This window comes from Vulpes lagopus, chromosome 12 (assembly GCF_018345385.1).
Source record: "Vulpes lagopus strain Blue_001 chromosome 12, ASM1834538v1, whole genome shotgun sequence".
NCBI classification, from domain to species: Eukaryota; Metazoa; Chordata; class Mammalia; order Carnivora; family Canidae; genus Vulpes; species Vulpes lagopus.
In genome coordinates, this window is record NC_054835.1 from 25,409,330 (window position 1) to 25,437,142 (window position 27,813).

Sequence of the window (27,813 nt, forward strand, 5' to 3'; positions counted from 1 at the left end):
TTGGTGTTCTCTCGGAGAAGTATGGGTCTATTCTTATGCCAGTACCATACTGTTTAACTACTACCACTTTGTAATATAACTTGAAATCTGGAATTGTGATACGTCCAGTTTTGTTTTGTTTTTTCAAGATTGCTTTGGTTATTTGAAGTCTTTTGTGGTTCCATACAAATTTTAAGATTGTTCTTGCTCTGTGAAAAATGCTATTGTATTTTGACAGAGATTGCATTAAATCTATAGATTGCTCTGGGTAATATAGACATTTTAATGATGTTTATTCTTTCAACCTATGAGTATGGGGTGTCTTTCCATTTTGTGTCATCTTCAGTTTCTTTCATTAGTGTTTTATAGTTTTCAGTATACAGGTCTTTCACCTTGTTAGTTAATTTTATTCATAGATATTTTATTGGTTTTGGTGCAATTGTAAGTGGGATTGTTTTCTATATTTCACTTTCTGCTGCTTCATTATTCGTGTATAGGAATGCATCAGATTTTTGTACATTGATTTTGTATCCTACAACTTTACTGAATTCATTTATCAGTTCTAGCAGATTTTTGGTGGAGTCTTTAGGTTTTTCTTTATATAGCATCATGTTGGGATCCCTGGGTGGCGCAGCGGTTCGGCGCCTGCCTTTGGCCCAGGGCGCGATCCTGGAGACCCAGGATCGAATCCCACGTCGGGCTCCTGGTACATGGAGCCTGCTTCTCCCTCTGCCTGTGTCTCTGCCTCTCTCTCTCTCTGTGACTATCATAAATAAATAAAAATTAAAAAATATATATATAGCATCATGTTATGTGCAAATAGTGAGAGTTTTACTTCTTTCCTTACCAATTTGGATGCCTTTTATTTCTTTTTGTTGTCTGATTGCTGTGACTACGTCTTCTTGTACAATGTTGAATAAAAGTGGTGAGAGTGGGCATCCTTGTCTTGTTCCTTACCTTAAGGGAAAAGCTCAATTTTTCACCATTAAGTTGATGTTGGCTGTGGGTTTTTTAAAAGTGGCCTTTATTATATTAAGATATAATAGACTTCTAGACCTACTTTGCAGAGAGTTTTTTTGTTGTTGTTGTTATCATGAATGGATATTGTACTTTGTCAAATGCTTTTTCTGCATCTGTTGAAATAATCATATGGTTTTTATCCTTTCTCTTATTGATGTGAGGTACCAGGTTGCTTGTTTTTCCACCTTTGTATTCTGGGAATAAATCCCACTTGATTGTGGTAATTGATTTTTTTTAAGTTATTTTTTTTTTAATTTTTATTTATGATAGTCACAGAAAGAGAGAGAGAGGCAGAGACACAGACAGAAGGAAAAGCAGGCTCCATGCAGGCAGCCCGACGTGGGATTCGATCCCGGGTCTCCAGGATCGTGCCCTGGGCCAAAGGCAGGCGCTAAACCGCTGCGCCACCCAGGGTTCCTGGTAATTGATTTTTTAAAACATATTGTTGGATTTGATTTGCTAATATATTTTTTAATTTTTAAAAATATTTTATTTATTTATTCATGAGAGACAGAGAGAGAGAGAGAGAGAGAGAGAGAGAGAGAGGCAGAGACACAGGCAGAGGGAGAAGCAGACTCCATGCAGGTAGCTTGACTTGGGACTCAATCCCGGGTCTCCAGGATCAGGCCCTGGGCTCAAGGAGGCGGTAAACCGCTGAGCCACCGGGGCTGCCTGATTTGCTAATATTTTGTTGAGGATTTTTGCACTTACATACATGAGAGATATTGGCCTGTAGTTCTCTTTTTTGGTAGTGTCTTTATCTAGTTGGTATCAGGGTGATACTGACCTCATAGAATGAATTTGGAAGTTTTCCTTCCTCTGGTATTTTTTGGAATAGTTTGAGAAGAAGGGATATTAATTATTCTTTAAATTTTTGGTAGAGGGGGATCCCTGGGTGGCTAAGCAGGTTTAGCGCCTGCCTTCAGCCTGGGGCGTGATCCTGGAGTCCCAGGATCTAGTCCCACATCGGGCTGCCTGCATGGAGCCTGCTTTTCCTTCTGTCTGTCTCTGCCTCTCTCTTTCTCTCTCTGTCTCTCATGAATAAGTAAATTAAATAAATAAATAAATAAATAAATAAATAAATAAATAAATAAATAAAATTTTTGGTAGAATTTGCCTGTGAAGCCATCTTGTCCTGGACTTATATGTTTTTTGATTCCTGATTCAATTTCACTGCTGGTGAGTGGTCTATTCAAGTTTTCTATTTCTTCCTGCTTTAGTTTTGGTAGGTTATATGTTTTTAGGAATTTATTCATTTCTTCTAAATTATCCAATTTGTTGGCATGTATGTTTTCATAATATTCTGTTATATAATTGTATTTCTGTGGTGTTGGTTATTCTTTTTCTCCATTAGTAATTTTGTTTATTTGGGTCCTCTCTCTTTTTTATTTTTAAATTTTATTTATTCATGAGAGACACAGAAAGAGAGGCAGAGACATGGGCAGAGGGAGAAGCAGGCTCCACACAAGGAGCCCTATGTGGGACTGGATTCCGGGAATCCGGGATCACGCCCTGAGGCAAGGCAGATGCTCAACCATGGAGCCATCCAGGCATCCCTCCTCTTTCATTTTTAAAATAAGTCTGGCTAAAGATTTATCCATTTTGTTGATCTTTCCAAAGAATCAGCTTCTAGTTTCACGGATCTGTTCTATCGCTTTTTGGGTTTTTTTTAGTCTATATAATTTACTTCTGCTCTAATCCTTATTATTTCCTTCCGTTTGCTGGGTTTGAGTTTTGTTTGTTCTTTTTCTAGCTCCTTTAGGTATAAGGTTAGGTTGTTTGAGATTTTTTTCTTCCTTCTTGAGATAGCCCTGTATTGCTATAAATTTCTCTTTTAGAACCAGTTTTGTTGCACCCCAAAGATTTTGGACTGTTTTGCTTTCATTTTCATTTATTTTTATGTAATTTTGATTTCTTAAGGTTACAAGTATTTAAAAAAAAAACACTTTTTGGGGCACCTGGGTGGCTCAGAGATTGAGTCTCTGCCTTTGTCTCAGGGTGTGATCCCAGGATCCTGGGATCCTGAGTCCCATATAGGGCTCCCCACAGGGAGCCTGCTTTTCCCTCTGTCTATGTCTCTGCCTCTCTGTCTGTGTCTCTCATGAATAGATAAAATCTTAAAAAAAATACTTTTTAGTATTTTCCAATATAGTTAATATACACCACCTCTATTAGAAATAAAATTCCTTCTGGGATTTTCGTTAAAGTTTGTGTGAACTCATTTAACACTCCTTCCTCCTACCTCTACCCCTTGTGGTATGTATAGCTTTTCCTGGTGTGGGAGGGTAGTTTCCTAAATTCTCAAGTTGGCCTTAGGAATCTGCAGCCAGAGAGCCTGATGATGTCTATGGCTTTGAGATGATCAGAGGCAAGGACACTGCTATAGTGGTCAGGTTGCATTTTTTGCTAGTAAATGGCAGATGGAAGATTCTAGTCCAGCTCCAGTATCTGTAGCCTCAACCACACTAGAGATGTCTCTGGATATGATAAGCCCTCCATCAGGGAGATGTTAAGAAACAGATATAGGATGTCCTTAGGGGCAGAGAGATCTTTGAGGACTCGGGGCAATCTTAGGCTTGAATGAATCTGTCCATGCTACCATTCTGTCCTGCGTTGTGCTAGTAAACTGTGAGCTTCCTGGAAATGTTGATTGGCTTTGATAGACTCCTCTCAACTTTTCCTTTTCTTCTTTCTTTCTCACTCTCTCTTCCTTTCTTAAGATTTTATTTATCTATTCATGTGAGAGACACACAGAGAGAGAGACAGAGACAGAGACACAGGCAGAGGGAGAAGCAGACCCCCACCAGGGAGCCTGATGTGGGACTTGATCCTAGGACCCCGGAATCATGACCTGAGACAAAGGCAGATGCTCAACCACTGAGCCACCCAGGTGCTCCCCTCCAACTTCTTTCTTCTGAGACTCCTCTTTCTTACCCGTGGTGATTTCTGTCATTGGAATTAATCTTTAATAAGACACAATCTACCTAACACTCTTCCTCCACAAACTTGACCTAAAGTCAAAGAGCTTTGCTCAACCCTACTTACTATTAAAACCTTGAGTAACTGCTATGGTGCTGGGTATCAGCTGAGTCTTATAGGTGCCATCCTGGCAGATGGAATCACCTGGCTAAGCATGCTGCATCATCATGTATTTAGTCAAAGAAGTTTTAAGGCTCCTCTTCTCCTCCATAATCGTCTAGCGAGGGAGAAAGGAACGAACATTTTCACAATGTCTATAATGGGTATGGTACTGACTCAGGCACTCATTTTATTTAATCTTCAAAATAATCCAAGAGACATGTAGTGTCCTTTTCACTTGAAAGATGAGTAGCCAAGCTCAGAAATGGAGTAATTTGTCTAAGTTCTCCCAGCTAGTAACAGGTACCTTCTTTGGACTCTTAAGTCCTTGTTCTCATAAGCACCCTGTCTCCCTAGAACTCTTACCTTCAATAAAACTTGGTTTTATTCAAGTTGAGACACAGGGAGCTCACGTGCAAGTGGGGTAGAGGGGCAGAGGGAGAAGCAGACCCCCAATGAGCAGGGAGCCCAATGCGGGACTCGATGCAGAGCTCTACCTCAGGACACAGAGATCATGACTTGAGCCCAAGGCAGACACCAACCAACTGAGCCACACAGAAACTCTTGTTTGTTTGTCTTTTAAAGATGTATTTATTCACCACACACACACACACACACACACACACACACACACACACAGAGGCAGAGACATACGCAGAGAGAGAAGTAGGCTCCATGCAGGGAGCCTAATGCGGGACTCTATCCCAGGACCCCGGGATCATGCCCTGAGCCAAGGCAGATGCTTAACCGCTGAACCACCCAGGCGTCCCTGTTTGTTTTTAAAGTAATCTTCTCCCTCTGCCTATGTGTTTGCCTCTCTGTGTGTCTCTCATGAATAAATACAATCTTAAAAAAAAAAAAGGTAATCTTACTCAATGTGGGGCTTAAACTCATGACTCCAAGATCAGGAGTCACATGCTCTACCATATGAGCCAGGGAGGAGCCCCTAAGGATGGTTTTTAAATGGCTGTTTTATTTGTTTGGTCTTGTGTAATCTAGTTACTTTGATACCAAGATAGCAGATGCACTTAAGCTTTATTAAGGCACTGAGTGGAAGTGAGCATTCAGATTATTTCAAACTTTATTGTACTTTATGTCTTATTTAACTGCTTATGCAATTAGAAAGTTTGTTCTAAATTTTTTTTTTTTAAATTTATGTAGTCATACAGAGAGAGAGAGAGAGAGAGGCAGAGACATAGGCAGAGGGAGAAGCAGGCTCCATGCACCGGGAGCCTGACGTGGGATTCGATCCCGGGTCTCCAGGATCGCGCCCTGAGCCAAAGGCAGGCGCCAAACCGCTGCGCCACCCAGGGATCCCTTTTTTTTTTTTTTTTTTAATTTACTAAAATTTTTTTAAAAGATTTTATTTATTCATAGAGACAGAGAGAGAGAGAGAGGCAGAGACACAGGCAGAGGGAGAAGCAGGCATCATACAGAGAGCCTGATGTAGGACTCGATCCAGGGTCTCCAGGATCATGCCCGGGGCTTCAGGCGGCGCTAAAGCGCTGCGCTACCGGGGCTGCCCTGTCCTAAAATTTTTAATTGTGGCAACTCATAAAATGTATCGTCTTAGGGTGTACAGTTCAGTAGTATTATGTCTATTATATAATGAATCTCCAGAACTGTTTCATCTTGCAAAACTGAAACTCTACCCATTAATAAACCACTCCCCATTTTCAGCTCCTCCTGGCTCTGACAACTACCATTCTACTTTCTGAGTTTGACCACATATGTCGTGTAAGTAGAATCTTACACTCTACCCTCCTCTACCCTCCCCTCCCTTTTGTGTCTGGCTTGCAAACACAATGAATAATGCCCTCAAGGTTTAATGTTGTAGCATGTGTTAGAAATTCCTTCCTTTTTAAGGAATAATAATTCCTGAATATTATTACTCAGGATGAATAATATTGCATTGTATGGATATATCACATTTATCCATCCATTGTTGGACATTTGCGTTTCCACATTTTGTTATTATGAATAATGCTGCTATGAACATAGGTATACAAGTGTCTGAGATCCTGTTTTTAATTCTTTTGAGTATATACCCCTAAGAAGGATTGCTGGATCACATGGTAATTCTACTTTCAATTTTTTTGTGGAACCCCCTTACTGTTTACCATAGTAGGTGCACCATTTTATCTTCCCACCAATAATGCACAAGATTTCCAACTTCACTACATTCTTGCCAATACTTTTTCTGATAATAACTGTCCTGAGGAGTTTGAGTTTGCCTTGAATTTTCAAACTGTAGAAATAAATGTGTATAAAGTAAGTGGGTGTGGTTTGTTAACATATTTAGAACAGTATCTGCTACAGAGCAAATTCTATATAAAATTTCTTAAATAAATGCACAAATCAGCAATGTTTAGAAGCTGGGAAGTTTTAATTCTGTAAGTAATATGATAACTAGTTTTAACTAAGCTAGTTTAATTCTGTGAGTTATATGATCATATAACTAGCTTTAACTAAGCTTTAAATAAACTGCTGCCTACGTACCAAGAAGAGGCAACTCAAACTTTCAGGGAAGGCTTCCTTTGAGCTTGACAGATAAGTAAGAGTTTAGACAGAAAATGGCATTAAAAAAATTTTTTTTAATTCAATTTGCCAACATATAACACCCATCAAGGGTGCTCATCCCATCAAGTTCCCTCCTTAAAGCCTTTCTCCCAGCTACCCTATCCCCCCAATCTACCCCCTATCTATCCCCCCTATCTACCCCTATCTACCTCCCATTCTGCAATCCTTTATTTGTTTCCCAGAGTTAGGAGTCTCTCATGGTTTGTTTCCCTAATTATTCTCCACTCAGTTTCCCCTCCTTTCCCCCACCCCCCCTTTTTTTTTGAAGAATTTATTTATTTATCCATGAGAGACACACACACACAGAGAGGCAGAGACAGAAGCAGGCTCCATGCAGGGAGCCCCACGTGGGACTCCATCCCAGGTTTCCAGGATCATGCCCTGGGCTGAAGGCCGGCACTAAACCACTGAGCCACCTGGGCTGCCCCCCTCCTTTCCCTTATAATCCCTTTCACTATTTCTTATATTCCACGTATGAGTGAAACCATATGATGATTGTTCATCTCTGATTTACTTACTTCACTCCATAATACCCTCCAGTTCCACCCACATTGAAGCAAATGGTGGGTATTCATCATTTTTGATGGCTGAGTAATATTCCAGTGTGTGTATATACATATACATATATATATATGTATACACACACACACACACACATATATACACATACACCACATCTTTATCCATTCATCTGTCCAAGGACATAGTGACTCCTTCCACAGTTTGGCTATTGTGGACATTGCTGTTATGAACATTGGGGTGCAGGTGTCCTGCTGTTTCACCTACATCCATATCTTTGTGGTAAATACCCAGTAGTGCAATTGCTAGGTTGTAGGGCAGTTTTATTTTTAACTCTTTTAGGAACCTCCACACAGTTTTCCAGAGTGGCTGTACTAGTTCACATTCCCACCAACAGTGGAGGGTTCCCCTTTCTCCACATCTTCTCCAACATTTGTTATTTCCTGTCTTGTTAATTTTCATCATTTTCACTGGTGTAAGGTGGTATCTCATTGTGGTTTTGACTTGTATTTCCCTGATGGCAAGTGATGTGGAACATTTTCTCATGTGCTTGTTGACCATGTGTTGGTCTTCTTTGGAGAAATGTCTGTTCATGTCTTCTGCCCATTTCATGACTGGATTGTTTGTTTCTTGGGCATTGAGTTTGATAAGTTCTTTATAGATCTTGGATACTAACCTTTTATCTGATATATCATTTGCAAATATCTTCTCCCATTCTGTAGGTTGTCTTTTAGTTTTGTTGATTGTTTCCTTCACTGTGCAGAGCTTTTTATCTTGATTAAGTCCCAATAGTTCGTTTTTGCTTTTGTTTCCCTTGCCTTCATAGATGTATTTTGCAAGAGTTGCTGTGGCCAAGTTCAAAAAGGGTATTGCTTGTGTTCTCCTCTAGGATTTTTATGGGTTCTTGTCTCACATTTAGATCTTTCAACCATTTTGTGTCTATCTTTGTGTTATGTGTAAGAAATTGGTCCAGTTCCATTCTTCTGCATGTGGCTGTTCAATTTTCCCAACACCACTTATTGAAGAGACTGTCCTTGTTCCAGTGGATAGTCTTTTCTGCTTTGTCAAAGATGAGTTGACCATAGAGTTGAGGGTCCAATTGTGGGTTCTCTATTCTGTTCCATTGATCTATGTATCTGTTTTTGTGCCAGTACCATACTGTCTTGATGATCACAAGTTTCCAATACAGCTTGAAATCAGGCATTGTGATACCCCCAGCTTTGGTTTTCTTTTTCAATATTCCTCTGGCTATTTGGGGTGTTTTCTGATTCCATACAAATCTTATTTGTTCCAACTCTGTGAAGAAAATCTATGGTGGGATCCCTGGGTGGCGCAGCGGTTTGGCGCCTGCCTTTGGCCCAGGGCGCGATCCTGGAGACCCGGGATCGAATCCCATGTCGGGCTCCCGGTGCATGGAGCCTGCTTCTCCTCCCTCTGCCTGTGTCTCTGCCTCTCTCTCTCTCTCTCTGTGACTATCATAAATAAAAAAAAAAAAAAAAAAAAAAAAAGAACTGCTTAAAAAAAAAAAAAGAAAAAGAAAATCTATGGTATTTTGATAGGAATTGCCTTGAAACATGTAAATTGCCCTGGGTAGCATAGACATTTTCACAATATTTATTCTTCCAATCCATGAGCATGGAATGTTTTTCCATCTCTTTATGTCTTCCTCAATTTCTTTCATAAATGTTCTGTGTTTTTTAGAGTATACATCCTTTACCTCTTTGGTTGTTTATTCCTAGGTATCTTATGGTTTTGGGTGCAATTGTAAATGAGATTGATTCCTTAATTTCTCTTTCTTCAGTCTCATTGTTAGTGTATAGAAATGCCACTGATTTCTGGGCATTGATTTTGCATCCTGCCACATTACTGAATGGCTGTATGAGTTCTAGCAAACTTGGGGTAGAGTCTTTGGATTTTCTATATACAAAATCATGTGATCTGCAGAGGGAGAGTTTGACTTCTTCTTTGCCAATTTGAATGCCTTTTATTTCTTTTTGTTGCCTGATTGCTGCAGCTAGGACTTCTAGTACTATGTTGAATAGCAGTGATGAGAGTGGACATCCCTGTCGTGTTCCTGATAGGGGAAAGGCTCTCAGTTTTCCCCATTGAGAATGATATTTGCTGTGGGCTTTTCATAAATGGCTTTTATGATATTGAGGAATGTTCCCTCTATCCCTACGCTTTGAAGAGTTTTAATCAGGAATGGATACTGTATTTTAACAAATGCTTTCTCTGCATTTATTGAGAGGATCATATGGTTCTTCTTTTTTCTCTTATTGATGTGATCTATGATGTTGTTTTACATATGTTGAAATACCCTTGCATCCTGGGCATAAATCCCATTTGGTCATGGTGAATAATCCTCTTAATGTACTGTTGGATCCTATTGGCTAGTAGCTTGGTGAGAATTATTGCATCTATGTTCATCACGGATATTGGTTTATAATTCTTTTTGGTGGGTCTTTGTCTGATTTTGGGATCAAGGTAATGCTGGCCTCTTAGAACAAGTTTGGAAGTATTCCCTCCCTTTCTATCCTTTGAAACAGCTTTAGTAGAATAGGTATTATTTCTTCTTTAATGTTTGGTAGAATTTGGGAAGCCATCTGGCCCCTGGACTTTTGTGTCTTGGGAGGTTTTTGATGACTGCTCCACTTTCCTCGCTGTTATTGGCCTGTTCAGGTTTTCTATTTCTTCCTATTCCACTTTTGGTAATTTTTTAAAAAAGATTTTATTCATTTATTCATGAGAGACAGAGAGAGACAGAGAGAGAGAGGGGCAGAGACACAGGCAGGAGAAGCAGGTTCCATGCAGGGAGCCCAATGTGGGACTTGATCCAGGGTCTCCAGGATCAGGCCCTGGGCCAAAGGTGGTGCTAAACTGCTGAGCCACATGGGCTGCCTAACTTTTGGTAATTTGTGGGTTTCCAGAAATGCATCCATTTCTTCTAGATTGCCTAATTTGTTGGCATATAGTTACTCATAATACGATTTTAAACTCGTTTGTATATCCTTGGTATTGGTTGTGATCTCTCCTCTTTTGTTTGTGATTTTGTTGAGTCTTTTTTCTTTTTAATAAGGCTGGCCAGGGGTTTACCTTATTAATTCTTTCAGGGAACCAGTCCTGGTTTTGTTGATCTGTTCTACAGTTCTTCTGGTATCTATTTCATTGAGTTCTGCTCTAATCTTTATTATCTCTCTTCTGCTTGGCTTATGCTTTATTTGCTGTTCTTTCTCCAATCCCTTTAGGTGTGAGGTTAGCTTGTGTATGAGTTTTTTCCGTTTTTTTGAGGGAGGCTTATATTGCGATGTTTTTACCTCTTAGGACCGCTTTTGCTGTATCCCAAAGATTTTGAGCCGTTGTATTTTCATTTTCATTAATTTCCACGAATCTTTTTAATTTTTCTCTAATTTCCTGGTTGACCCATTCATCTTGGTTGACCCATCTTTTAGTAGGATGCTCTTTAACCTCCATTTGTTTGAGTTTCTTCCAAATTATTTCTTGTGATTGAGTTCTAGTTTCAAAGCACTATGGTCTAAAGATATGCAGGAAACAATCTCAATCTTTTGGTATCAGTTGAGACCTGATTTGTAACCCAGAATGTGGTCTATTCTGGAGAAAGTTCCTTGTGCACTTGAGAAGAATGTGTATTCAGTTGCATTAGAATGGAATGTTCTGTTTATATCTGAAATCTATTTCGTCCAGTGTATCATTCAAAGCCCTTCTTTCTTTGGTGATAGTCTGCTTAGAAGATCTGTCTTTTGCTGAAAGTGCTGTGTTTAAGTCTCCTACTATTACTGTATTATCTATTACCTCTTTATTTTGGTTATTAATTGATTGATATACTTGGCTGCTCTCACATTAGGGACATAAATATTCATAATTGTTAGGTCTTGTTGGATAGACCCTTTAAGTATGATATAGTGTCCCTTTCCATCTCTTATCACAGTCTTTGATATAAACTCTAATTTATCTGATATGAGGATTGCTACCCCAGCTTTCTTTTGAGGAGCATTTGAATGGTAAATGGTTCTCCACCCCTTCATTTTCAGGCTGGAGGTGTCCTTAGGTCTAAAATGAGTCTCTTGTAGACAGCATATAGATGGGCCTTGCTTTTTTGTCCAGTCTGATACCCTATGTCTTTTGATGGGGTCATTTAGCCCATTCATGTTCAGAGTAACTATTGGAAGATATGAATTTAATGTCATAGTATTATCTACACAGTCCCTGTTTTTGTGGATTGTTTCTTTGGGCTCCCTCTTTCTTTTAGAGTCCCCTTTAGTATTTCTTGCAGAGCCAGTTTGGTGGTCACATATTCTTTCAGTTTCTATCTATCCTGGAAGCTCTTTCTTTCCTATTCTGAATTACAGCTTTGCTGGATAAAGTATTCTTGGCTGCATGTTTTTCTAATTTAGTACCCAATATATATCATGCCAGCCCTTTCTGGCCTGCCAGGTCTCTGTGGATCTGATATTTCTCCCCACATAAATTAAGAATCTCTTGTCTGAGCTGCTTTAATAATTTTCTGTTTATCTTTGAAATTTGCAAGTTTCACTATTAAATGTCAAGGTGTTGAATGGTTTTTATTGATTTTTTGGGGGGTCCTCTCTGTTGGATCTGAATGTCTCTTTCCCTCCCCAATTAGGGAAGTTCTCAGCTATGATTTGTTCAAATATACTTTGTGGTCCTCTTGCTCTCTCTACTTCTTCTGGAATCCCAGTAAGACGAATATTATTCCTTCTCAAGCTATTATTTGTTTCCTGAAGCCTTTCCTCGTGGGTTCTTGATTGTTTTTCTCTTTCTTCCTCAACTTCCTTCCTTTCCATTAACTTGTCTTTTATATCACTCACTCTCTCTTCCACCTCATTAACTCTAGCAGTTTGGAGCATCCCGTTTAGACTGCATCTCAGTTATTTTTAATTTTGGCCTAATTAGATCTCAATTCTGCAGTAAGAGAATCTCTAGAATCCTTTATGGTTTTTTTTCCAGATCTACCAGTAATTTTATAATTGTACTTCTGAATTGTATTTCTTTTTTTTTCTTTTTTTTTTTTTTTCTGAATTGTATTTCTGACATTTTATTTAAATCCACATCCAGCAATTCTGTGACAGAGTATTACTTCCAGTTCTTTCTTTTGTGGTGAATTCTTACTTCTAGTCATTTTGTCCAGTGTAGAGTGGCTGTATGAGTGAGAAGAGTCAGAAATATCAACCACGACCAAAGTAAAATACACCCTGGATGATTCCAAAGAGATCAGAGGGCAGAAAATAAAAGAAAAAGAACAGAACAAAATAAAACAAAAGGGCCACTAAAATGAGAAACAAATGTTAAAAAATAGAATAAAAAAACAAAAACAAAGAAAAAAAAAGGGGTGGTGGTGAGGAAGTGGTGATAGAAAGAGTATATAATCTCCCCAAGGGGACCTAGAAGGTGAGTGTATTTTGTTCTCTCCCCAAGGGGACCTAGAAGGTGAGTGTATTTTGTTCTGTATGTTAGATGAAGCTCAATTCCAAATTTATATAAACCAGCAAAACTTATATAGGGACCCAACATCGACCACAAAAACAGAAACAAGATAAAAGGGGGGCAGAATGGGAAGGAAGAGGGAATAGTCTCACAGAATGAACCGACATGGTGTTCCACTTGGTTCTGGGTGTATTTTGGTCCGTTTGTTAGAAGGCACTAATTTCCACCATTATAAAACAAAATGAGACAGAAAAAAACAAAAAACAAAAACCCATAACTCATATATCTACCAAAATTAAATTGACTACGTTGAAGGGAATCCAATAATGAAGAATATATCTAAGACATGTAATTGTAGAAATATGAAAGTCAAAAAGGAAAAATCTTAAAAACAAACAGTAGGTAAAATACTGTAGTTAAGGCAAGAAAAGAGAAAAAATATTGGAAAATTTTAACCTGCAATATAAATGAATCGTAAGAAAAAAGCCCTCTAGTTCTATATACTATTTTCCCTCAGTACTGGAGCTTTCCAGTGCTGCTTGGTTGGTAAACTTGCTGTTCCCGTTCTTCCAGCAGTTCTTTTGGGGGCAGGGTCTGCTGCACTGATTCTCAGGTGTCTGTGCCTGGGTGGAGATGCCCCACCTTTGCCAGGTGCGGAGCTCAGTGTGAGCTCTTATCCTGTGAGACCTTTGTTCTCTAGAGGCCCCGCCTCTCCCAGGTGAAAGAGGAAAAGAAGAAAAACAAATGGTGGCGTCCAGATCTCTAGCTCCGGAGGCAAGAGCTCCCAGCAATACCAAACTGCAGTCTCCCAGTCCACACTGGCCTAGGTGCTCTGGGGGGGCAGGTGCAGGTGCACTGATCTGCACAAATTGAAGGGCACCCAGTAGCAGGAGAATTCTTGCTGTCCTGTGTCCTCCCAGGGTCTGCCTCTCCAGAAGGGAACAGAGGACAGCCACCTCCGCCCAATGCCAGGCTCTAGGGTAAAGGGACCTCTGGTGCCCACCTGTGTAAACATCCAGCTTCTCCCAAATGCCCCAGAGGGTTGCAGCATTCCAGCCCTTTACCATGATCTGACCGCAGTTTGCGGTGAGCTTTCTCCCAGGCAGCCGTATTCTTATTGTGCCTCCAGGAATTGAGGCTTCACTGCCCCTCCTGCTATTCTGCCCTATCTCCCTGCTGAGCACTTTACAGTCAGAGAAGACTCAGGTGTGGGTTTTTAAAGTTCATGCTTGTCCAGGGCTCGGCTTTTGGTCTGGCTTGTCGCAGCTCCACTCTTGGGCTGATTTCCCAGCTTGCCGCGGCTCCCCTCCCCCACCCTTTTTCTTCCCCGCCTTCCTACCTTGTCAGAAGTGAGCACTTTTCTCTCTGTAGCATTCCAACTGTTCTCTCTTTACATCTCAGGTTGAATTCATAAGTGTTCAGGATGTTTTGAAAGTTATCTAGGTAAGTTTGTGGGACCAGATGAATTGAGGACCCCTACTCTTCCGCCATCTTGCCTCCTCCTACCAGAAAACGGCATTCCATACAAAAGAATAGCATGTTCAGAGTCATGGAAATGTAAAAGGAAAAAATTTTAAAGTCAGTGTCCCTGCAAGTGGCAGGCAAGATAAAACCAGTGTTGACTACTGCAAGTGAAGGGGGATTTTGTCTAAACGTTAATTTCTTTATAGTAATTTAAGATTTGGTTTCATTTCCTCACTAGCTGTTCTACATGCTTAAGATGCATGCTGTTCCATGGCAGATTTTTTTTAAAGATCTAATTTGACCCCACCATCCATATGAGGAAATGAAACACAAAGAAACTTATAATAACTCATCTCAAATTCCTACTGCTCAGAGGCAGAGCTGGAACCCAAATCCAGACCCAGGGTTTTCTCCACTATTGCCAACAGAACTTCCCAGGTCTCTGCACCAGCCTCAGCTGTTCTGAGATTGATGCATAGGGAAAAGAATGGGGTAATTATTTCTGTAGACACTAATCACCACTACCCTCCCACTGATTAATGTACTGCTCTGTCTTTTCCAAAGTACTTTCATGAGCCACCATATCTCCAGATGCCATTACCATATGTCTCCTCTGCCATACCTCTTAATTTCTCATGAACAAGAGCACTTTTATTCTAGTTCTAGAAGTTTCTCTCATACTGTTCTCTAATAAAAACAGGTTGCAATAATAATCCCAAGTCCCCACCAAAAATGATCACAACTGAATTGGAAACGAATACACACTGTGAATGCAGGAACACTATATTTATTAGGTCAATAATTCATTTTTAGCAATACAAGTACAGAATATATCACAATGCTGGTTACAAACATACTTAGTATGGTTCAATGGTTACAAATAATGATGGGCACGACAAGTTTGTGTTAAGGATGATAAGAAAGGTCATTCTGACACAATGGAGAATTGTCTTAAAAAAATCTATCAATGACCCTAGATATTTCTATAGAAATTACTGTGGCACTATTAGTGGGGATTTTCATGTAAAGAATTGTTAGTAATTTGTTTCATTAAGAGCTCTTGAGCCTATTAAACTAAAATCCCCTGTCGCTTAATAAAGTATAAAAATAGTACTGACTTGGTAATATTTAATAAAATGTAGCATTCATTCACATCATAAAAGTAGAACTAAATTGAAAAGTTTTAGTTACCATGGCAACATCTTTCCATAAAAGGAATATACAGAAATGAGTAATGTTACACAAATGGTACCTGCAACAATTATTTAGTGATCCAACACTTAACTTGTGCACCACAAACCAGGTTTTCTAGATATCTATAATATAGCATATATTTTTAATCTTAAATTTTACTTTTGAAAAAAAATGTGCACTTCAACAAACTCACTAAGGCCACTCATGCTATAGATACCTAGGATTGCAATTAAAGAATAGTATTATTTAATAAATCCTAAAGCACACTCCTTCAGATCACCAACAGGGTTAAAACCAGTTTTCTGCCTAACACATTCCTGAGATTTGTGGACAATACAACTACTAGTGTTCAAGCTGGAGATTAATCCAAATGTCAGATTAAAAAAATTTTTTTTCCTAGCAAGAACTGAGGTCCTCCAAAGCCAAGAGGTGTAATATATACATTAATTTTTGAAGCAAAAATAAAACTCTTAAAAAAGTTTGTACTTATATAAATAAGTATTTTTCCAGTAGTAACTTTGTCATCCAGAAAAGGAACAGTTTGCAAGCAGCAAGGCTACAAATTCTGGGGGAAAAAAATAAAGACCAAGTGGCAGTTAAGAATATCTGCTACTAAGCAAACTATTGTTTCAATTTGTAAAGTATGGCCAAAAGCTTTAGTCATATTTTAGGTGTGTTTACTGTTCAGAACTCTGTTTGCATGCAAGGAGCCCCCAAATGGCACTCTCATTTATTTATAAGGTAGCAGCCTCTGTACTTAATTTTCACAACATTATGAATTCTTCCCAAACAGGCTAGGATCAAAGGCCTTTGTCAAATCCTTTTTCACAAATGAGTGCATACTTGCACAAGGATTATTACAGACAACACTGAGTTTGTTTTTAACCAAGCAGAGACAGAGCTTTGATGTTGATAAGGGTCCTAGAGCTTTGGGCAAAGTGGGCTTTGGGGACCCATAAAAACTGTGGTCTAAAAAACCCAATTGGTTCTATTACACTGGATGTAGGACTATCTGTGTGGCACAGGAGTATTACAGAGCCCCCTGATGCACCCAATTTGAGTAGCACCAAACTTTAGAAAAAAGACTGGGTAAGAGAGAAGAAATCAAAGTCAGGGAAGGATGAGACCAAAGACCCCTTATTTAACATTATTTTGTTGAAGTTCCAGAAAAATCTTTAAGTTGGTCTAGGCTTCCTTACACCTACCCCACCATATGTGAAAAGTTTGTGCAAGCTATTGGTTATTGTGAGGTAAATTTTATTCTTTTCTTCGAGATTCTTTTTAACCCCATAAAGCACGGTGACATTCACCTTTCTAAATGACCCTAAGCATCCCTAGGAAAAGGAAAAGTCTCACACTTAAAAAAAAATTAAGGTATTATCCTTCATCAGAACCAGAATTAACAGCATACTGTTTGTTCAATCATTAACAGGCTGTCAATCTCCTTTCTCAGCCTACAGTGTTTGCATTAAATCCAACTGTATGGATTTACAGAAAACTACATTAAAACACTGGTATAGGGAAACTAACTTTTTTTTTTTTTTTTTAGAAAAACTGGCTGCCACTTAACAATATCACCCTGTGATCTTAGGCTTCTAAATATCATGTTGCTTTATCATCGAGTGTGAGCTAGGTTGAGTTCAAACTGAATTAAGAGAGGATGAGGCCTTAAATCATTTGCTTGGTTTTATCCTAGGAAATGCTATATGTGCACAAAACCAAGAGATACAGATTGATTAAAAAAAAAAAAAAACTTCATATGGAAACGTAAGTTTCAAAATATTTATTGAAAAACAATTTACCATGACATTCCTATACCACAAACATACCACAGGACTCTAAATAACCAACAAAAGTATACAAAGCCTATCCTGGAAATATCTTTGGAGGTATTAAATATATAGGCCCATGAGGATAGAGCTGAGTAACTTATTAAATGTCAGTCCTCGGTCACACAGACTATTTGGTAATTAATAAAGACGTGCCTCTTGGCATTAGGCTTTGAACTGGGAGGGGAGGTGTAGGTGTGCCAATGTACTCTTCTTAAAATTAAAAAGAAAATAATTCAATTTGAGGAATAAACCCAGGTTTTGAAATCATAGTTATAATATTAGGATCTAGGCTTGCTTCATCTTTTTATGTGCCTCCCCCAGTAGTCAGTACCCTCCTGGGGACTTAAAAACACTGGCTCATAACTAATATGACTGTAAATAACAGTTTTAAACAAGATTAGGTTTGCAAAGTTCAAAAAAGTGTTTAAAATCAAATTTACCTGACATCTCCAAATAATTTTTTCTGTACTCAATGTGGCAGTTTAGATTTCTTCCCCACTCTAATCCCAACGTGCATGTTAAAAGAAAACCAAAACTCAACACACATCCATTCACCCACAGACTACTCCAAGCATTAGCCAAGAGCAACATCTCTAACAGCCAAATCATGAACCCCTGAAAATAGGGGGGAAAACCCTGATTCTTAACTATAGAAGCACCAAATAGGCCACTATAGTAAGAATTGAGGTAACAGCAAAAGACCTTTCTGTTTCTTGAATCGCTACATGTTGCAACTTTCCAAATTTGAATATTAATTACCTCAACATTAAATAACCTGACCGGTTTAAGATTAAAAAAATCAAAACCCAATAAACAGGAAGATAAGTTAGTGAAATAGATATATAATTAGGGGATCTCTGCATTTGACTCTTGAATTTCAAATAAAATGACACAGCTGTATTATTATTTACCATAAAAATGAAGGCTCTCTAAGAAGACTTGCTTCTTTTGGACATTCATTTTTCCATTAATCCCCACAAACCATACAGTAACCTTAAATTGCCACCCATGAACTATTTCATGACTCTTAGCCAATATACTTGTTAATTGCATTGATTATTAGGGAAACATTTAAAATGAGGGGGATGGTTGCAGCAGATATTTATAGACTTGCTTATGGCATTGCCATCTGTGCACACTGACTAAAGATATGCCACTGAAGTTGCCAAATTTCCCTAGTTTGGTGTCTAATTACATGAATATAATTTTTGCATTATTATTTTTCATTATACATCTAAATGAAACATTCTACTGATAAAAGTATATGCAGGGGCTAAAATAATAACCTAAAGCCTCTGGTCCAATAACCCCTTTCTACATTAGGCTGGTCCTTTTTAGGTCCTCCTGGTCCTAAGAGCAAACGCTATCACAGCATCTTGCATTGTACCAAAAAACCCTGAAACAACCAAAGGGTTAATAAAACTGCTGGTTTGTCAGCTTTTCTATTACTTACAGATCAACACTGGTCCAGTTCAGATGAATCTGACAATCCTTCCCTTGTAATAGAGCTCTAGAGTGGTTGTATCCACTTCTCTGGGTAAGGTAACCAAACCTAAGTCAGGATGTCCCTCTTCTACTAGTACTGTGTGAACTTTTCTATACTGCATATAAAGATTTTCCCCATAAAATTTCTTTACGATACAGTATTGAATACCTCCACAAGGAAGAATATGTTAAAAAGTTGTTAAAATCATCCTTACATAATAAGAATGCAACTCTTTTAAACTCTTAAATAGTTTTATTTAGGGGTTCTTTTCAGGCTTCTGCAAAATGAATTATTTTTTTTAAATGAAAAAAAAAAAAAAAGATTTCCTGTTGTTTATTCTACTAGGTTGAAAATATGGGCCAGACTACTTATACATGCGGTACATGCTGAATATAACTGAATATATGCTTATTCCTACGGACACTCTGCAAGATAGGGATCACCCAAATAGGGTCAGTGGACTGGACCAGTGTTTCAATGCAAATTCCAGCCCTAAAAAACAACATGGTATTGATTTCACAGTATGAATTCCCTGGAATCTGGGAAAAGGTAAATTAGTTAACTGAGGTCCTCCCTCAGCAGCTCGGTCCCTCAACATTCTGAGAAATCAAGAAGGACTGTACCACTTCTTCAGTGGATTGGGGGCTGGTGTTGACATCTTCAAGGGCATCGGTCACCGAATACTGACGATCTCGTAACCGGTTCCAGTTAGACAGAACATTGTGATACTCAAAAACTTTCTCATAATTTCCAATGGAGTTGTAAAGTTTAATGAGACCTCGGTAATCATATTCTAGTCCACTGTAGCCTTCACCAAACAGTTTCTTCCCTGAAAGGAACACACACACACATGCACAAAAAAGAAAGAGAGAAAGAAAGAAAGCTCAAACAATGAAACAAGAGGTTCTTTTTTTTTTCAAGAGGTTCTTAAAAGACAACATAAGTTCAATTTTTAAAATATAGAGTGGTTTCATTTTATTCCCTAAGATAAGTGAGAAACTAATGAGATTGGGTACCCACAGACAAGATAAATATATTTGATTACATGAGAAATAAGAACTTCTGTTCTTTTAAAGGCACCATTTAGAAACAAGCAGCAGAAGGCACCTGGGTGGCTCAGTAGTTGAGCCTCTACCTTTGGCTCACATCATGATCCCAGGGTCCTGGGATTGAGTCCTGCATCAGGCTCCTTGCAGGGAGCCTGTTTCTCCCTCCGCCTGTGTCTCATTACCTATCTGCAGCACACATAACCAACAAAGGGCTTGCTGCATCCACAGTATATAAAGACATTCTGCAAACCAATAAGGAATGACAGACAATTCAATATAAAAATAAGGAATTTTTAAAGTAAACTCTACCCCCAGCATGGGGCTCAAACCCATGACCCTGAAATCAAGAGTTACATGCTCTACCAACTGAGCCAGCCAGGAATCCCAAGAACAGGGAAAAATTTTAACAGGCACATTAGATGATGACTACAGTATCTTATTTTAGAATAGGCCTGAGGGATCCCTGGGTGGCGCAGCGGTTTGGCGCCTGACTTTGGCCCAGGGTGCGATCCTGGAGACCCGGGATCGAATCCCACGTCGGGCTCCCGGTGCATGGAGCCTGCTTCTCCCTCTGCCTGTGTCTCTGCCTCTCTCTCTATCTCTCTGTGACTATCATAAATAAATAAAAAATTAAAAAAAAATAATAGGCCTGAAATGGAAACAATCCAAATGTTCTAAATATCCATTAACAGTAGAATGGATAAATAATGATATATTAATCCAAAAAATATTATATAGCACTGGAAATTAATAAGTGATAGTGATATGGAACAACACAAATGCATTTCACAATTCATGTTCACCAAAAGAAACCGAACATGTAAAAACATACATCGTATGATTCCACTGGTATCAAGTTCAAAAACAGGTAGACCTCATCTATGATGTCAAAGTCAGAAGAAGGGAAGTGGAGGGAGTAGTAATTACATAATTAGTTTACAATAACTGCTTTTGCTTATACTTGTAACTCTGCCTAAACTGTTATACTTCTTACTACTAGCTTCAACATCAATAAATCATCTTTAGCAAAATGTTTCAGATGATCTTGGAGTGGCTTCTGGATATCCTTAGCAGCTTTAAAGTCATTTAAGTCTTAGTAATTACACTTCCCTTACACAACATATAAGATATGTTGACATGTTGATTCTTAATCAATTGACTAAGAAAATTTTATTTTATTTTTTTTTACTAAGAAAATTTTAAAATAACATACCAATTGCTATAGATCGCAAATAAAGTTTCTCAGCATTTTCATACTGATTCATGTCGTAATTGTATAAAGAAGCCAGATGTCCCACTGAAAGGGCTACTTCATAATCTTCCTGACCAAGAAGTTGCTCTTTTATCTGAATTGCTTTGATATGCATTTCTTCAGCTTCCTGAAAAATAATTAAGCTGTATTAGCCATTAGATTATACTATTTTTTATATAAACAGTTCTTACACAATGAGTAAGACTACTCTAAATGCAAAGGCATGGATGGCATAAGATGATCAGATCAGAGGACATACTATGTTAATCGAAAAGTTGCCTAAGGGGCGCATTACTTGTTTGGGAAGCTATACATATAAGCTCACGATCATAACTATGTCCTATGCCAAAAACGAGAAAATTTGTCCTGGTAATAATAAGTTGTTAGGAGAAACGAACATCATAACTTTCTAAAATGAAAATTATTTGTTAACATCCTCCAAAATTTAATTGAACCTTGTTAAGAAACTCCATACTATAACATGTTCAATTACATAGGTTAACGCTTTATTTTTTCGAATTCTGACAATTTTTATTCCAACAAACAAAACTCAGGTTAAGGGATATGTAGATGGATTTTTAGGTGAAAAAGAATGTCTTAGGTAGTGACTCTCATCCTTTCCTTATTGTACCCTAAAATGAACAATATTAATAATTTATAACCCAAAATTTTAAAGGAGAACTAATTTAGTTAAATTTTTATCACTACAATTAATAATACTTGTGGGTAGCCCCAGTGGCTTAGTGGTTTAGCGCTGCCTTCAGCCCAGGGCATGATCCTTGAGACCTGGGATCAAGTCCTATGTCAGGCCTACGTGGAGCCTGCTTCTTCCTCTGCCTGTGTCTCTGCCTCTCTCTCTTCCCCCTTCTCTAATAAATAAATAAAATCTTAAAAAATAATAATAATACTTGTGATATCTGACATTTCTTGCATACCTACCATATGCCAGACATTATGCTAAGGGCTAACACATTTTTTTTTTTAAGATTTTATTTCGTGAGAGAGAAAGAGAGTGAGTGAGCGAGAGCCAGAGAGCGCATGAGCTGGAGAAGGGACAGAGGGAGAAGCAGACTCGATGCTGAGCAGGGAGCCAGACACAGGGCTCGATCCCAGGACCCTGGGATCATGACCTGAGCTGAAGGCAGACTCTTTACTGAGTCATCAAGGTGCCCTCGCTAAGGGCTATACTTAACATAGCTAACACTATTTTTTTTTTTTTAAGATTTTATTTACTCATGAGAGAGAGAGAGAGAGAGAGAGGCAGAGACACAGGCAGAGGGAGGAAGCAGGTCCCACGCAGGGAGCCCGATGTGGGACCCGATCTGGGGTCTCTAGGATCACGCCCCGGACTGAAGACGGCGCTAAACCGCTGAGCCGCCCATAACACTATGTTTTTGTTGTTTGAAGATTTAATTTTAGAGCGAGTGAAAGAAAGAGAGAGACTATAAGTGCACATGTACCAGTTGGGGTGAAGGGGAACAGAGGGAGAGAATCTTTAAGCAGACTCTCCACTGAGTGGAAGCCCGGACCACGGGTTCAATCTTACAACCTATGAAATCATGACCTGATCTGAGCTGAAACCAAGAGCTGGATGCTTAACCAACTGAGCTACCCAGGTGCCCCTGGTTTTCTGTTTTTAGGCTTTTATTTATTTAAGGAATCTCTATACCCAATGTAGGGCTTGAACTCATGGCCTTGAGATCAAGAATCACATGCTCTTTTGACTGAACCAGACAGGTGCCACGCTAACAGCTATGTTTTAAGTCTAATTATAATAGCCATTTTAGCTTTATGTTTTGATATTACGTCTTATTTTTCCATGGTTTGGATTTTGAATTTTATTTATATTTTGACTGTTGTTTTATACTCTATTTTCTCAATTCTATTGTGGAATAAGGTAGGAGTATAACATGTATATATATATATATATATGTTATATATACATATATACATATATACATATATACACACACACACACTTTGGGACGCCTGGGTGGCTTAGCAGTTGAGCACCTGTCTTCGGCCCAGGCCATGATCATGGAGTCCCCGGAACGAGTCCCACATCGGGCTCCCTGCATGGAGCCTGCTTCTCCCTCTGCCTGTGTCTCTGCCTCTCTCTCTGTGTCTCTCATGAATAAATAAAATCTTTAAAAAAAAAATATGTATACTCTATTAGTTCAGATTACTGAAGATGTATTATTTAAGATTGTACTTTATTACCTGAAATTATTTACTGAGAGAAAAAAGATAGTAAAACGTGCTTCTACCTTAAATTTTCTCATTGACTGGTAAAGTCTTCCAAGGTTTCCATAGTGTTTTGCAGTCTGTACATTAAATTCTCCAAAAGCTTTTTTAGCTAGTTGGAGTGAAGACAGGTGCAAATCATGAGCTTCTTGAAGCAGCCTCTGTTCAGTTTCTTTATTATGACAGTCAATTGCAATCTCCTCTAAAATAAGAGCTGATTAAGAAAGCAATAAAATTAGCATACTTCCAACCATCTATCAAAGCTAATCAGAGCATATGATTTAAAATTAAATTCTATAAATGTTTGTGGTTATGGTTTAGAACTGGTAAAAATGAATTCCACATTAATGAAAAAGTATACTTTTGGGGGTCATTCTACTTGGCATAGTATAATGACTTCAAATGTAAGAAAAACAATGGTATACATCAAATATTTTGCAGAATTTCTGCTTTAGTGGACTATTATATTTTGCTGATGTGAATTTCTTATTTAAAGCAATGTAAGCAGGCAAAGGCAAAAATTTAAAGTTATGAAACTGTGTCAAGGAGTACCTAAGCACTGTTGAACATTTTGAAACCATACTCTATCAAATATAACCTTTAACCAAATACAACTAAAAGAACTGGTTTCCTCCCACTCACTTGACCAACCGAATCAGGCAAGAAGACAGTGCAATTTCAAAGTCACATATAAGACTTCCAAATTCCATTTAAAGTCTTAAAAATACATATTCTTTTATGAGGTAATTTTATTCTAGGAAAATTGTCCATATGCACAAAAGAATAAGAAGTTTAGTTCACTGTAGCATTTAAAAAAATGTTTTTTTCACTGTAGCATTTTTAAAGAACAAATAGTTAAAAACAACCTAAGGGCCCAATAATAGAGGTGAGGTTAAAAACATTAGGAAAAAAAAAATCCACATGTACTGCAATGAAAAAAAAATGTTTATAATGTATTAAGTCAAAAAAGCAGAATATAAACCTAAAAAAATTCATTCATTCATTTCATTATTTGGAGGCAAAAAGTCTAAAAAATATTCACCAAAATGCTGAATCTGGATTGGTGGGATTTCAGGTGATTTATTATTTTCTCTTTTCTAACTTTTAATTTTTATATCAACTATGTATTACTTGTGTAACTTAAAAATGCAAACCTAGAGGAGAGAAAAGAACCAGTTCCAGAATTAAGGTTAAACTTCTCCAACATGTGTAGAATTACCAAATGAGTCACCCAATCATGTTGGCAAAATAAATGCTTTTTAAATGAAAGGGCTTTGGTAATCATTAGAAGAAAAGTTAAAATAAGAAGAAAGTGGTATTTGGTAAGAGCCTTGTGACATTAAGGGTAACCTGACAGAAAGGGTAGTTTCAAAATTCTGCACTAAAGCTGAAGGTATGTGAACAACTCAGGTTATTGTGCAATAATCATGTGTTACTCTTTCTTTCATCAAAAAGAAATGAACAAATGAAGGCATGACAGAGAAGAAAAGGGGGTGGGAGGGAGGAAGGAAGAAAGAAAAAAAGGCATAAAAGATACTTTGGCTTACTAACAATGCTATATGAGAGAAGCGAACCTTTTATTATGAACCACTGGAAATTGTTAAGTAGATTTGCAGGCAGATACTTTAAATCAGTGACTTGGCTATTTTAGTAATATGCAGATATAATCTAATCCTATGCTATTACCCAAAGAAATAAACAAATACCCCTATTTTAAACCATATAACAAAAAAATAAACCATATAACATTAAAATACACAAGACTAGACATCTATTACAATTAACAGCAAATCTAAAACACACACACACACACACACAAACACACATATTGGAGACTAATTACAAAAGGTACCTTTCACCCTCTTTGAAGAAGCCAGAAGAAGATGATCTTCAGGTAGGATGTGTGTGATGATACCAATAGCTCTTTCTGCATGAAATCTGTAATACAGAAAAATATATTCTGGCATTTCTTTTTAGTTGCAAATAATTATTGCATTTTTTTTTAAAAAAAATCACAACTTATAATACTGATGCAATTTCTAAAACTATCTGTGATAAAGGTACTATTTTCTGTTTTTTAAATTTCCAATCTGTTGTGGACTGAAATTTTTTTTTTTTTTAAAGATTTTATTATTTGACAGAGGGAGAGCACAAGCAGAAGGGCAGGCAGAGGGAGAGGGAGAAGCAGGCAACCCTCTGAGCAGGGACCCTGACACAGGCCTCGACCCCAGGACCATGGGATCACAACCTGAAACTGAAAGCAGATGCTAAACCGACTAGGCCACCCAGGTGTTCCTGGACTGAACTTTTTAAACATCCACTGGGCTTCCATCTCCCACATAATAAACTGTGAAGCTGTTATCACAGCCTACAGGACTCACCATCTTTCCCCAAGCTAGCTGTCTGACCTCATCAACCATTCTCAGAAACAGACGTCTCCTCCTCTTCCAGCCACCCAGGCCTCACAGTTTTCTGAACATGCAAAGCATACTCTCTCACCTAGGACTCTTGCACTTGCTTTACCATCTCTAATAGAATACTCTCCCCCTGAATATCCATCCACATAGCTCCCTCTTCAATGAAAAGCCTTTCCAAGACTAGCTTATACAAAGTCCCTAAAAAATGTACCATGGCTCTTTACTCTTATTTATTCTTTTTCACACAGCATGTATTCTCAGCTGATATGTCTAGTTACTTGTTTCTGGCCCATCTCACCAAACAGAAGGTAAGCTATCTGCCTGTTTTATCTACCAGTTTCCCTCAAATAACTCCAAGGCTTCTATCCCCATTATCAGGTAATTACTGATTTTCTCAGATCTCTTTTCCAGTTCACTGTCACTTTCATTGTGTCCAATGTGCTGTTTAACTTGTCTACTGAGTTTTAATGCCAATGACTATTTTCTAATTCTAGCTACTACATTTTATTTTTTGTAACAGCTCTTCCTGAGATATAATTCATATCACACAGTTCATCCACTAAAAGGTACAATTCAATGGTTTTTAACATATTCACAGAATTGTGTATCCACCTCTACAAGCAATTTCAGAGTATTTTCATGACCCTAGAAAGAAACACTGGGCCATTAGCAGTTTCTCTCTCCATTGTCTTCCAACCCTGTCAGCCCATGGTCACCACCAATGTACTTTCTGTTTCTTATAGATTTGCCTATTCTGGACATCTCATATAAGTGGAATCATACGATATGTAGTCCTTTGTGACTGGCTTCTTTCACTTGGTAGAATGTTTTCAAGGTTCATCCAGGTTGTAGCAGGTATCAGTTGTTTTATTTTTAAATCTGCCCTTTCTCCCCCTTATTGTCCCTCCAAAATATTACGGATTCCTTCTTTTACATCAGGGTCAGCAAATTTTTTTTTAAAGATTTATTTATTGATTTATGATAGACAGAGAGAGAGAAAGAGGCAGAGACACAGGAGGAGGGAGAAACAGGCTCCACACTGGGAGCCTGACGCGGGACTTGATCCCAGGACTCCAAGATCGTGCCCTGGGCCAAAGGCAGGGGCTAAACCGCTGAGCCACCCAGGGATTCCAGGGTCAGCAAATTTTTTTCTGTAAAGGGTCAAAGAGCAAATATTTTAGGTTGTGTGGGCCACATACTAGCATGAAAGTAGCCACAGACAACACATGAGTGAATGAGTATTGCTATATTCCAATAAAAACTTTATTTTCCCTGCGGCCATAGTTTGCTAACCCATTTTATATATTTATATAAAATTTTATATATTTAATCATTTAAGGATGCCTACTCTATAGTATCAACCAAGAAGCTTTGTCAGCCAATATTCTTTGGGTTCTAATCCTGTTCCTTATGTCTGCTGATTCTCACTCATAGAGGAAATATCTCCTTACTTTATTTCAAAAAAATTTTTATGGTGAATTCATCTTAGTTGTAGAGCTAGATCTATGAGAAATCTGTTTGGTTTGGGTTGAGAATTTCCAAGAGTTTTGCATTTTCTCCCAAAAGGCATCTTAGGAGAACTAGCAGTCTCAAAGTGCTTTTTAATGTTGTCCTCAGTTTGGGGGTTCCTGAATGCATGATGCAATTATAAATTCAGTTTCGAGGCTCCATTTTTGTTTAATTGAGAGCCCAACCTGAGATGAATGACTTTTCTTGTCAGTGGGAGAATTTTTTCCTCCTAGTTTACCCCTTCCCTGAGGGTGCAGGCTTGATCTTGGCTTCAGATGAAGGTTTCAGTTCTAACTCACTGCTTCCTATGGACTAAATGCCTTATCTCATAAATCCAGGACTGTTGTCAACCAAAGTTACAAAAACTTCTAAGCTTTCGCATTACCCCCAGGGCACTTATACCATAGGTTCATGTCTACCCTGCTGGATTTTGGTCCATGAATGGCCCTTGGGGACTTACTTTCTCTCCTACAAGCTCAGTTATGCATCTACAAAGACAATTGTTATATTTTATCCAGTATTTCTGCATGTTTTGAGGAAAATGTTTTTAGATTAAGTCTGTCATTTAGTAATACAGAGGCTACTGTATTACTCAAAAATTACTGAAGTATTCGGGAGATAAGCCATATTCCTTATGAAGATATATAACGCCCAATATTAAACCACATAAAATCTAAATGAACAGCTTATAAACTGGTATGATTTTATTTTATTTTTTTATTTTTAA

General features: G+C 38.2%; 1 protein-coding gene across 1 annotated transcript in view; it reads right to left on the reverse strand.

Moving 5' to 3' along the window:
* Positions 1-14,874: 14,874 nt before the first annotated feature.
* The window catches only part of APPBP2 (amyloid beta precursor protein binding protein 2), a 71,281-nt gene continuing 58,342 nt past the window's right edge, over positions 14,875-27,813 (reverse strand). The window contains exons 10-13 of the mRNA XM_041725237.1: positions 25,013-25,098; positions 23,184-23,374; positions 20,878-21,043; positions 14,875-19,444 (exon numbers count right to left, since the gene is read on the reverse strand). Of these exons, the coding sequence (XP_041581171.1) occupies positions 19,191-19,444; positions 20,878-21,043; positions 23,184-23,374; positions 25,013-25,098 (697 nt within the window). The 3' untranslated portion in view covers positions 14,875-19,190. The remainder of the gene's footprint in view (positions 19,445-20,877; positions 21,044-23,183; positions 23,375-25,012; positions 25,099-27,813) is intronic.